This window comes from Hemitrygon akajei, chromosome 21, assembly GCF_048418815.1.
Source record: "Hemitrygon akajei chromosome 21, sHemAka1.3, whole genome shotgun sequence".
Taxonomy (NCBI): Eukaryota; Metazoa; Chordata; class Chondrichthyes; order Myliobatiformes; family Dasyatidae; genus Hemitrygon; species Hemitrygon akajei.
In genome coordinates, this window is record NC_133144.1 from 23,029,807 (window position 1) to 23,043,593 (window position 13,787).

Genomic DNA, 13,787 nt, shown 5'->3' on the forward strand with positions numbered 1-13,787 from the left:
ATTTACCTTCATCTGGTGTTATAACAGGCTACTAAAATGAAAACTCGGTGGTAGACCATTTAGAAATGATTCATGATACAGACGGACATACTTTATTGATCCCGAGGGAAATTGGGTTTTGTTACAGTCGCACCAACCAGGAATAGTGCAGAAATATAGCAATATAAAAACCATAAATAATAAATAATGCCAAGTGGGAATTAGTCCAGGACCAGCCTATTGGCTCAGGGTGTCTGACACTCCGAGGGAGGAGTTGTAAAGTTTGATGGCCACAGACAGGAATGACTTCCTGTGACACTGTTGCACAAGAGCAGTATCAAAAGTTTGGCTAACATTGTTATAACGTGAAACTAATGGCAGGCCAGTAACTTTAGTGGTGGGCAAATTATTAATAGTACTGTGAAAATTAGATATTGGTTTGTCGAGAGTAATTGTCATGGTTTAAAACTAGTAATTATTTTTTTTAAGATTTTGAAATAGTTTAGATTGTTAGCAGATTTTCACAATGTCCTGTTTAAGTGGGACAGTTATTTTATTTTTATATATATATTTTTAAAAACACTGGATTTCAATAGTAGGAATGCAAGGATAATTGTTGGATGATTTTGCAGCAAGTTTTCCAGTGCAGTTTCATGGGTAGCATAGCTGGTGCCTGGCTGTTTCTACTATTTAAAATTTTGTCTGCTGACATTTCCCAGGACAAAAGCTGACAGTGATTGACATTTGACTGCAGGAAATGCATGGACTAGTCGGTGACTAGAGAAAAGGACAATGGAAGTAATGAATTTTGGATGTGCAAAAAATGGAAGGGAGTACAAGATGGGAGATAAGGGAGAAATGTGAGATGCAAACAAAGTATGTGTAGGCCACTTGAAGTTTTGATCCTACTTTGCAGTTCAAAAAGATCATTGCAGATCAACCTTTCAGAGTTCCTGCCTGAACTTGGAAAAACTTTAAAGACTTGGGGAGGGGGGGCCCCCATTTTTTTCTTCTGTCTTAAATAACGTTTTTTGAATCAAATCTCCTGCCACACTTCTAAACTCCAACAGCTACAAGCCTAGCTTGTCCAACTGGGTAAAGAATTCATCCATTCCAACTGTTCAACCACTTTAAAGATTCCTTGCAGTATTTAGTACTAAGATATTAGATTGCCAGTGCTTTATATAATTGAAGCATAACCTCCTTTGTATACATTCCATGGTAATAAAAACTAATGCTTTTAATTGTTTGCATATGATACTGCTGGGCACCAAAGTAGTGTAGCAGTTAGTGCAACACTATTACAGCTCAGGGTGTTTTGGAGTTCAGTTCCGTCGCCATTTGTAAGGAGTTTCTATGAATCCTCCCTGTAGAATGCATGATTTTTTTCCCCAGGTCCTTTGTTTTTCTCCCACAGTCCAAAGCCATACTGGGAAGGTTAACTGGTCATTGCAAATTGGCCTGTGATTAGGTTTGGGTTGATTGGGTTTGTCAGGAGGTGCTGGGGTAGTGTCTACTCCTCACTGTTCCAATCACTCAATCTTTATCACTTTGTAGCCTGTATTCTCTTTACAGTTTTCCTAACTTGTCATCAGAAATATTAGCAGCAATGCATCGTGCTTTGCAAATCATTATTTGTATATAAATTAAGATTAGAGCCTGCCCCACCAATCCTTGGGTTATACTCCCTTTCATCTTGATAACAAAGGGTCACTTGTCTAATCATCAATGTTGTATTCCCAATCCTCTGTGCATGGTACTATATTGCCTCCATATTCGGTTGTTATTGTTTGCAATCTTTTGTGGCACCTTGAATCCCTTCTGGAAATGCAAGTATACTGCATCCACTGGTTGCTTTAATCCACAACATGTTACTATCTAAACTCCAACAGGATGTTTTTCTGGCTCTTAAAGATGAACACTAGCATTATTTGTCACACACATTGAAAAATACAGTGAAATGCAGCATTTATGTCAATTTGGTGAGGATTGTGCTAGAGGCAGTCTGCAAGAGTCTTGGCTATTCTGGTGCTAGCATAACATACGGCCAATGAACACTAACTGTGCATCTTTGGAATGTGGGAGGAAACACACATGAGTATGAGGAGATGTACAAATTCCTTACAAACAGCAGGACTCGAACCCCAATCAGTGGTAATGGTGCTGTAAAGTGAGTGCACAAATTGCCGTGCTACCACGCCACCCAATTCAGCAAACAATTAAACTCCGAAAGAACTTTCCTAAGGTACAAAAGTCAGTATTAAAGGACTTGCATTGAAGGTGAAGGGTGGGAGGTTGAGGTTTTTCTTGCATGGAGGTTGATAGGTGGCTGGAATGGATTTCCTGGGGGAATACTGGAAACAGATACAACAGTGACCTTTTGGAGGATGCGAGGTAGACCCATGAAAATTCAGGGATGGTAGACCATGGATCATGTAAATTCAGAAGAGCATTGGTTTAATGCAACATCGTGGTTAGCATAGACATTGTGGGCTGATTGACCTGTTGCTGTTTTGTAGTATTCTAATAAATTGACTGACATATCACTTCAAAGACAATGTTGATGCTGCCAGACTATCTTATTATAGCTTCTGATATTGAGTTTTGTTTCATTTTTTTTGAATGAAAGAATTACATTTGCACTTTTGTAATCAAATTTCATAAGTTCAGGACAATTTGAACCTAATTCATCAGCTATCTCTGTTGCAGCCACTTTTAAGAAGTCCATCAGGATTTGGAGGCTTGTCAGCCCACATCTCCAAGCTGTTCAGTACCACATGTTAATGAATTCATTTTCCTTCCAATTCCTGATTAATTAGTTCTGAGATGTTAGTTGTATTCTCTAGTGAAGACTAATGCAAAATATTTGTTTAATGCATCTGGTGTTTCATTTTTCATTAACTCCCCAGGTTTACTTTCTATAAGACACATGCTTATTTAACTGTGAACATAATCTTTCTGTATTTCTTCTACCTAGCTTTGTCTTCTGCATTCTTAGTAAGCTTTTTCTGTGGATAATTGTGCAAAGGCAGGTGATATTGGAAAACTGTACAGTCTCTTAATTTGATGCAATTGTTAATTTTTGATTCAACAATTAATGTTGAGTTATCCACTTGAATTTTTCTTGGAATGTTTCCATTCCACCCAATCTCATTGACTGGTCAGGATGAGTCCAGGTGATTATAAGGTTTGTTAGATGTTTTTTTAGGTGGGATACAGAATAGTAAGAGTGACATCTGTGCTAGAACTGTATACAACACTTGCTTGGCCATGACTTCAGGAATGAGAAGTAATGAGAACTTGAGGAATCTCTGGGAAAAGCAGTTCATCCTCTTCTGTCCTGAATCTATTTTTCCCAAATTAGAGGCTTTGTCCCCTAATTCTAGTCTCACTTACAGTGGAGACGACTTGCATGCCTTTTATCTAATCCTTTCATGTGTTTCTATAAAATCTACTAGAAGACTGTTTCTATCCTGCTGTTACCAGACTCTTTAATAGACCTTTTTAGGTTTAAAAAAAAAGAACTCTTGTTCTCCCGATATAACTTGCACCTTATTTATTTATCTTAACTATACTACTATTCTGCATTGTTTTCCTGTTGACTACCTTAATGCTTCCATATGGAATGGTCTATTAGATAGATTCAATCTGGATTGCATGTAAACAAAGGTTTTCACTATCTTGGTACATGTAACAATAATATTCCGGTTTCAAGATGTAATTACATTAGAAATCTCCTGGGGGATGCTTCAATGTTGCCAGGAATGGATACTTGAGCTAAGGGAAAATTGGATGGCTCTTCAGAACGGTAGGCTAATTTTTGCTGTATAAAATTAAGGCACCTATATCACCAAAGGCTTTTTGCCCTGTTATGAAAGTACCACAGCTCTGAGGGGCCAAAGGGTGCGGGACCAGCCCCCTCCTTTAAGAGAATCGCAAGATCGCTATTAATTCAGGTCTTGGACCCAGGAAATGAGAGACAATGCCACGGAGTTGACCATTGTTCTTAGAGGCACCTGTGTGAATTGCAACTCTATAGTACGTGCCAGCTATCAGGGACATGGACACCCTCGGGCAATGTGGTGTGGGGATGACCTCACCCTACCTTGATTGACGTTTACAAATCTGCCAGCCATGATAAAAAGGAGACTGCTGGAGGCGGTACTCCAGCGACGCACCAGACGGAGACCATCGCTCATTCCTCTCGTAATAACGGGAAGCTGCTCGGAAGCCACGTGTGATTTGCATCCCCTAGCTAGGGAATCGAGTGGCTAATAACCCCGAAAAGGATTTCGGACTGACAACGAGGAACTCCCGTTCTCGATCTCACGCTTTGAGTCCAGAAGGCTGGCAAGTTTATTTTCTCTCTCCAACCCATGAACACCCAGCGGTCCCTCAAGCGGCAAAAAGCCCCCATGAACTGGCGAGACTTTTATATTTCAATTGGACAAATCGTTTAACCCCTAGACAACGATAGAGCTTAGTTCTTATTGAGTAGTACTACCCCTGCGCTTTAGATTGAGTATTGACGACGTATGTTATCTGAATGTTTGTATTAACCTTATGTTTGTGCCCCTTTATAAATAAAAACGTTTGAAAATGGTACCATCAGACTTCAGCGGACCTCTCTATCTTTGCTGGTAAGTGATCCAGTTACGGGATACGTAACAGCCCCATTCTTTAATGCAACTATGGGAAATTAATTTTAAGTAATAGGATTAGAAGAAACTTTCTTTAACCCACCCAAAGGTTGGTGGTGGCAAAAACATTCAACAAATCTTAAATACTTAGTACTGGACGTTACATGCAGGGGTGTAGATCCGATGCAGAAAGATGGGATTAGGCTGAGTAGTTTAACTAGCATAACTATGGTGTAAGACCATTCAGCTTCATCAGTTCCTCCATCTTTGACCATCTTCAAAGACTTTCACGTTGTGCTTGGAATTAAGTACAATCCCAAGAAATCCCAAGTTTTAAGATTTGGTATATGAGCCATAGAAATTTCCCTATTGGTTTCTGGTTGCCTCATTGCAGATGTTGCTTTTGACATGTGGCCTGTTCTACACTCGTTATCTATTCTTACATCAATTCTTGGATGGGCCCATTAATGGGTCAGTTGACTTCCACCTAAAAGGGAAACTTCCAATCCACTGCAGAGACATATTAGTTTGATAAAACCTCCAATGAAATGCCTTTTCTTTTATCTTTAATGCAGTTAGCTGCATGCATGAAAAATTTGGCTCATTGCTACCAGGGATGCTTAACTTGTGACTTCTAGCTTAGATCAAATAAAATAAGGCAAAAAGTTGTGAATTGTGTACATTCTGGAGAATTGAACTTAAAGTTTTCTAGGTTTTGGATCTTGGTAAATTTGCTAATGCCAGACATGAACACTAATTTCTGTCAGTCACTTTAAATTGTTGGTACTGGGGTATTCCTGGCATGGTGCTCATGATTGATCTTTGACTTATAAGACCTTGATGTGACATAATTAAACTCGCTCTGAGAAGTCTGTCCTTTGATTGTTCTCTAATTAGCATAAAGTATCTCATTTAGCCTTTCTCTTATGACTGCCACTTCTCCATTGAAGGGTTTCGTGTGTACATGAACCCAATGGAAAGCTTTTTACTGGGATTGATCTTTGCATGATTGAAATACTAGTTTAAAATGCCCACATCTTGATAGCAAACATGAAGTGATTTATTGTTCTGTAATGGTTATGAGGGGTTTAACAAGCAAGTGGATATAATGAATGAACACAGGTGAATTGTTGGCACTGTTGTGGCTTATGATACAGTGATGTTTTGGATTGTTTTGGGTGCTTTCCCAACCCTAAATGCATTTGGGTTACGATTTGGATGACAATGCCTTGTAGGGGATAAACAAGCTTCCAACAACTTCACCCCTACTGTTTAAAATTCCTCCAATGTGATCTGCAGACAAAAAAATTGGTTATGATGTTAATATTCTTGAAAAGTTTTTTTGCTGATGTTTGTCCAATATTGTCCCATCTAGATTTGGGGATCCTTGACTGAATGGAAGTTGAGTTTTGTAGTGACAGTACTCATTTGAGTGAGTGGGCTTAAAAAATCCAAACCTGCCCATAGTGAAAACTGAAGGCAAGTACCCAGGTATTCATAGGAGAAATATTCCTGCCTGGGCTGACTGGTGTATCTTAATATTGTCAAATCTACGCCTTTTCTAATACCTACAGCTCCAAAAATATATCTCCCAAAATCTCTTGGATCTTACTGCCTTTTGGTATCTCGTATTAAACCAGCTTTTATGTGAAATGCCTGAAGATAGCTTCCAAAGTGCTTTAATGGACCCCCTAACACGCTGTTCTGAAGCTTGTCTGCCACTTCACCTGTACTTCCCTGCTTCTATAATGTGGCTTTGGATCTCAGCGAGGAAGTACAAAAGTGGAAATTCATCTGATGCAACACTGACATTGAAATATTTTGTTAGGTTCAATTTTCAATGTTTTTTGCATCTGGTTTCACTAGAGGTTGCATCAAAAACTTGGAACTTGGTTTGGGAGTTTTCATTCGATGTTACTTGGCTTCATAACTGGTGCTTCCAAATTTGTATCTTAACTGAGCTTTATAGGAGTATCTATATCTTTTTCTCTATGGAATTGGTAATATTTTATTGTGACACTACAGAGTGAAAGATTTGCTTATTGAGTCACAGCATGGAACTGTCCCTTCCAGCCAGGCTGTCCAGCAGCCAACCTGTTTAACCCGAGCCTAATCGGCGGACAATTTACAATGACCAATTAATCTACCAACCAGTATGTCTTTGGACTGTGAGGAAACGCACGTGATCACAGGGAGAATGTAGAAGCTCCTTGCAGACAGCGGCAGGAGTTGAACCTGGGTCACTGGTACTGTAAAGCATTGTGCTGACTGCTACACTGCTGGGCCAGCCCATATTCATTGAATTGCATCAAAGCTTCTAAACACAGTGAAGTACGTCATTTGTGTCGATTCAAATCGGAGCAGCCTGCAAGTGTTGGCACTATTCTGGTGGCAACATAGCATGCCCACAGCTCACTAACACTAACAGCAAGTCTTTGGAACATGGAAGAAAATCAGAGCAGCTGAGAGCTTGTAGTCAAGGGGAGAATATGCACCTTCTTGCAGACAATGGCAGGTATTGATCACGGGGTCCTGCAAAGCATTTGCAGTCACCGCTACACTTACAGTAGGTTGTCAGCCCAAATGCAACTAAATATAATCCGGCCGCAATTGATCTTGGCCTGAAAACATCTGTTGAACATTGTTGGTCTTCATACTGTCATGCCATAATAGCCTCCAAGCACAGACAAACTGTTTTATCTATTGTTCCTTTCGTTGTGCCATAGCCCCATCCATCTGTCGGCAAGAGCCGAGATCCAAGAAGGTGTTTCCACCCAACTTGCTCTTCCACTCCCTTTCAACTTGAACTTGGCAGCTAAATACCCTGAACTTGGTTATCCCATCCATGCCCTGCTAGTGTCTACCAGCATCACTGATGTAATGCAAACTCCTACAGTCCAAAACCCCTCTATCCCATCTGTAAATTCCTTGAGCTCGTAATGCAGAACTGGATCACTTCTGAAGTATTGAACAATGTTGGTGTGTCCTTAATCTTTGGGTTGGTGGATTCAGTCTAATCCTGCAATATGATTAGGTCCTGTAAGGGTAACCAGACTGGCTTATTTACCAAACCATCTCTACAGCAGGGTATGAGGATTGTTGCTTATAAACATTGGTTCCTGGGGTCAGATTCAATGCAAATAATACCATCCTAGTGTGTATAAAATAGCTGTGCATTCAGCAGAACTGCCCCTTCTACTAAACATCTGTCCAATGTTTCTTGTGTGGAGAGTATACAAGTAATCCACTGTTGCTGGGGATTGACTGTGATTTCAAACCTTTTCCCAAGCCTGTCCATCCTGCAGACTTTACTAAGCACCTTCTGTCCTTGTGTGCGGATTGAATTACTGTAGTTGTTGGACAGTTCCCAAGTGTGTACGTCTCTATAATATAAACAAATTGGTTTATTGATGCGTGTGCTGAGGTACAGTTAAACTCTTCGCATGCCATCCGGACAGACCATCTCATCACACTGCACTGAGGTAGTACATCGGAGTGAACAACAACAGCACATACAAAAGTTTCAGAGAAAGTTCAGGTAGATAATGATGTAGATTGAGGTCAAAAACATTTTACCGCACTCGGACTGTTCAATAGTCTTTTAACAGTGAGATGCAAACTATTATTGAGCTAAGGGGTATGTGTTTTCAGGCTTTTGTATCGTCCCCTCAATGGGAGTGTGTCGTCTGGGGTCTTTAGTGTACTTTAGAGACGATATACAAAAAGTCTACAGCAGGGCTGCTGGTTTCTGTCGTGTGCTGAGCTGTGTCCACAATTCTGCTTCTTTGTCAATCGACTATCCCAAGCACACTCCAAATAGAGGGCCAATTGATCAAAATACAAGGCATTATAAGGAAATGGAGTACATCTTCCTGTGTGTATGTAAGGGAGGGGAACATTCCAAGACAAGACTGTTCATGCGCCCATTGGGGCGATGGTTGCTTGGCTGAATGCCAGTAGTCATTTGCCAAGAACCCAGATACAAACAAAATCTCCAGTTGTAGTGTGAAGTGGGATGATGTATTGTGGGGAAAAATCTATTGGAATCCTTGACTGTAATGAATGAGGAATAAGAGACAAAAGAAACTGCTCGATTCCTGGGCTACGTACAATATCTCTAACATAATGGATTGTATCCTCAAAAGTGCAAATAACCCCTTGATCAGGCAATGGGGTATCTCTAACTCAAAACTTCATTTTTTAATCAACTTTTAATTTTTTTGCTTGTATTACTCCAGTTGATTTTTGTGAATGTTCCATAATAAGGCTATATGGTGAGCCTTTGTCTCCAATAGGCATGTGTCTAATGAAACCTGAGTGGTCCTGAGTTGAATCTAGCATGTATCTCAATGTCTTTGAAATTGTTCTTTTGGACTTGTTGGTTGAAATTTACTTCTTTTAAAAAATAGGGTATTCGATTTGATCCTGAAAATCCTCAAACTCTCAGGTTGGAATTTGCGAAGGCAAACACGAAGATGGCCAAAAGCAAGCTAATGGCTACACCCAATCCCACAAACATGCACCCTGCCTTGGGAGCACACTTCATTGCACGGGACCCCTGTAAGTTACTTGAGTTTAACCTTCTGCAATTACGATATTCTTTTAATGTGTGTCTAGCGTTCCAATATAGGCCATGCGTCATGACAACAGCCTTGCCAATTCCAGTTAAGGAGATGGAGTACCATGTGCATGACATTGGCTGAATAATGAATTTTGTTATTGGGTGGCATGGTAGACTAGTGGTTAGCACAACGCTTTGCAGTACAGAAGACCTGAGTTTAATTCCCGTGCTGCCTGTAAAGAACTTGTCCATTCTCCCTGTCACCATGTGGGTTTCCTCCGGGTGCTCTGGTTTCCTCCCACAGTCAGACTGTCTGTAGGTTGAGCAATTTGCTGTACAAACAGCTAGCAGTTGGTAGGTTAATTGGTCATTATAAATTGTCTTGTGATTAGGCTAAGATTACATTGGGGGGATTGCTGGGCAGCGCGACTCAAAAGTCCAGAAGGACTTCTAATGTGCTGTACCTCAAATGAACAAATCAATGGGAAAAGTATGAAATTAAGGAAGAGCCTTTTTTTTTCTAGCTATAGCTCCCCACTACTTTCTCCAGCGTGTTGAGTTGGGATGCTGATTACAGATTACTTATGTCAAGATGAGGCACAGTAACAGGCCCTTTGGCCCAACACGCCCACACTGCCTCATTACACCCATGTGACACTGATCTGTGCATCTTTTAAATGTGGGAGGAAACTGCAGCAACTGGGGGAACCCGCATCGTCACAGGGAGAACCTACAACCTCCTTACTGACACCAGCAGAATTGCGTGTGGGTTGCTGGCGCCGTAAGTGTTATTGCCAGCTGCTACACTACTGCTCTAGCTTATTTCTCCAGGGTTAGTCAGCTGCACCCTACACATGGCTGAAAGGTGCACTTCAGTTGTGGTGGACTGATGGTCTGTCTTGAGGTAGTCTCATAGCACACACCTGTCCCAAGATGTACCACTTAACACAACCAGACTGCTATCTGGCAGATGGTGTGCATGCGGGACTCCTTGCTTTTTGCGAGCACGGTCTCCAACATTCACTCGTTGAAGTGATTTCAGGCTAAAAGCAGCAAACTCAGGTTTCAAGATCTAAGACATCATCACTTCCAAAGCTACATACAGCGTTTAGAACTCATTTCACTTTGTCCATCATCTCATGAAGCACCGATCTTGCTGAATGGACTTTGGCTGTCAAGTTTCCTTTTGACCAAGAGACCACTTTACCTAAATATTGGAAACAACGATGGGCCAGTTTTTTTTTCCATTACCCGTGTTAGTGCCAGTAATTCTGCAGAGTAATCAGGATGTGTTTATCACCCTTCCACCCCACCCCTTTTCCTAGCCTCCTAGAATAAGAATGGAAGCTAGGAGCAGATTAGGTTATTATTAACTTGGAATTGTCTTGAATATTATTGGAATAGAGCACCTGGTTTGACTAAGTTGATAATTATTGTGTTGAATACAGAATTCACTGCACCTTAATTAGTATGAAGGAGGACAGTGCAATTGTAGGCAGCTTCAAGGTTCATGGATAATTAAGGAAATCTACAAACCGAAGTTTCCAGTTGTAATTATCTTCAATTGAGCAATTTTCAATGATTGCATGTTATTTCCTTCAGTGAATGTTATCACAATTGAGCTGATTATGGTCTGTAGGTTTAGTCTCCAGTTGCAACAAAGAATTTTCCCTGCCCATCACCCCTTTCAACCAATCCTGCGGAATATTGGATCCCAGTCAAAATAAGCCTGGCTAATATCTTTGCAGTTGCTGATAGTATTTTGCTCAGAATAGCCAAGGGTTGGTTCTGGTTAGAATGGAATGGGGGGAGGGGTGGTATCTTCAACCTTTACATTTAGATTGTGTGTAATCAATGTCTATTTCATCCTATTGATGAAACTGTTTAGGATCGAGTGATGTGATCTATAGTGAGCACTTGTCAATTACCAATTGCTATGTGACGCTCAAATTGTCATGTTTAAATCTTCAGACACTTATTATAACTTGAATAGAGATGTTTAAAGAAATAATTTCAGAATGGAAGCAATCGGGTGAAGGTGCAAAGATAGATTTTGACTCTGTGCTTGCAACTGTGTGAGCTCCAGGAGTAATCTCATTCCACCTTGTGCTCATCAGTTTTCCTGATTCTCCTACCAGCCACATGAGTTAATTTGTGGGAGTGGGATAACCTAGCACATTGTGGGAGGAAACTGGAGCACTTGGAGAAACCCTACAGGCTATAGGGAATATCTGAAGCATGTAAAATGCCAGGAGTAGGAATTGAACCTGGTTGGAGTTATGCCTCTTTAAGCTTGACTGTCAAGAGAACTTACTATCCCTTAGCCAATTTCTTGGCTTAAAATATCTCCAAGTTGCATGTTGTAAAAAGAGAACTGTTTTCTACTTCCCAAAGGAAGATCCATTGAGCTGATCATTTAAACCCTTTCAATTAATTGACAAGATTAAGCCTCTTAACTGAGGGTGTGATATTCCTTTCATTTGAAAATTGTGATTGAGGAAACCAGTGGAAAGATTGGTCAGGCCCTGTAAGATACTACATTTATCATTTCTTTCAAAAGCAAAGGAATGTTTCTGATCAGAGCTAAATGATCTACATTTATTAGTTGGAGCCCAATCTTGATGAAGGATTTTGATTTTTAAGGAACACTTGGTTAATGCAACTAGATCTTAATTGGTCTACATAATAAAGTTTGATTTGGATCATAAATCTGCAGGTCGAGTTGAAAGCATAGGCGGACTGCAATTAAATTGAACAGTTTTATATTTAAAACTGGAACTTGCACTCTTAAAATGAGTGATTGGTCTAAAGCTGAGGCTTTAAATCGTTGGTCAGGCTGCACTTAGAGCACTATAGGCAGTTTTGGGTCAAAGGATGTGCTGGTATTGGAGAGTCCAGAGGAGGGTCACATGAATGAATGGGTTAATATGAGGAGCATTTGATGACTCTGGGCCTGTACTTGCTGTAGTTTAGAAGAATGAGGGCTCGGGTTCTCATTGAAACCTATAAAATAAAGTGGATGTGTTGAGGATATTTCCTATAGTGGAGGAGTCTAGGGCCAGAAGGTGGTGAATCTGTGGAATTAGTTACCACAGATGACTGGAAGCAGGGTCATTGGTATATTTGAAGCAGAGGTTGGCAGGTTCTTGATTAGTAAGGGTGTCAAATGTAATAGGAGGAAGGCAGGAGAATGGGCTTGAAATGGAATGGCAGAGCAGACTTTGGGCCAACTGGCCTGATTCTGTCCTATGTTTTATGGACGTGCTCTTGTGATGCTTTTATTAGATTGCCCTGAGTTCTGCAGGCAGATTTGCATATGCTAGTTTTTTTTTTAAAGTGCTAACTTTTTTAAATAATAAACTGCATTCTTTGGCATGTAGGTCCTGAGATCAAATTATTAGGATACAAGGTGTACATTTAGTACTAGGTTAGCATTAACATCAGTAGAATGATTCTTGGATCAAACATATTCATGAATGGGTGTAAGTTTCACTTTTGATATTCACAATATTCTGGAGGATTCTTTTGTTTCTGAAGCTCCAAGTTTCATGTTAGTAGAATTAGGTGGAAATTTATCCAAAGAACAATGTATTGCATTTTGCTGCAAGTTTTGGGAACCATTTTAGCAGGGAACTGGCAACCAAAAGAATTAAAAAGCTACATAACAGTGAGCTGATTCATTCTTGGCATAGAGTCAAGAACTTGAAACCTAATCTTGCTTTTCTCTGTACCTGCTCTGGTACTGAAAGCAACAGATAAAGAGCAACTTTTGTATAACTTTTTGAATTGGGCTTAATTAGCCAGTAAGCTAAACATTTCTTGACATCTGAAACCCTGCAAAATGTTTGCCATTTCCTTCAGGCAGTTCTGTCAGCAATGATTTTATACCAATGAGCTGCTGTGAGAATGTTTCAGGTCAAGGTATGGATATATTTTATTGCTTGACACACAGCAGCGGGTCACAATTTACTACACAAGAAATAGTGAGGTTAGGGCAGGTGCTTAATGTTCAATATCTAGTTTTGGAATTGGCCTTTACTTCAGTGAAAGATTCCATAAAATTCCTTTAAACAAGATTTATTCTGAATTGTAATACTTTGGCTAACAAACAAGGGCTTAAATTTGGCTGTTTAATTGTGTGCAGTTTTGCTCAGCTGACAAATTCTAAAACTCCGTGCTGGGTGCCAACTTGGCTTAAGCCTGAAGGCTTCGGTCTCAGTGCAAGCCATGGTCATGTCAGAAAGCACATTCCCAGAAACCAAGTCAATTCTTTTATGAAGGAGTGGCTTCTAAATGAGTCAACAGTGCATTCTGGTATGTGATTTAAACCATTCTGGGGGCAGCACTGAGATGCATCATTGCTGTGGTGACTCAGGCATTAACACACATCCAGAACTGCTGCTTCATTGCTCCAGTTCAATCCCAATCTCTCGTGCTGCCTGTGTGAATCCCTGTGACAGTGCAGCTCCCCCCCCACCAACACACAACTAAAAAGTTAGTAAATCGCAAACAAGAGGAAAATCTGCAGATGCTGGAAGTCCAAGTAATACTTTTCCAGCATCTGCAGATTTTCTTTTTTCCATAGATGCTGCCTGACCTGCTGTGTT

At 40.3% G+C, this 13,787-nt stretch overlaps 1 protein-coding gene across 2 annotated transcripts in view; it reads left to right on the forward strand.

Moving 5' to 3' along the window:
- Positions 1-13,787, forward strand: part of rbpms2a (RNA binding protein, mRNA processing factor 2a) — a 120,704-nt gene that overhangs the window by 76,948 nt on the left and 29,969 nt on the right. For both annotated transcript variants that reach the window (XM_073025005.1, XM_073025004.1), the window contains one exon: positions 9,029-9,179. In XM_073025005.1, coding sequence (XP_072881106.1) covers positions 9,029-9,179 — 151 coding nt within the window. The remainder of the gene's footprint in view (positions 1-9,028; positions 9,180-13,787) is intronic.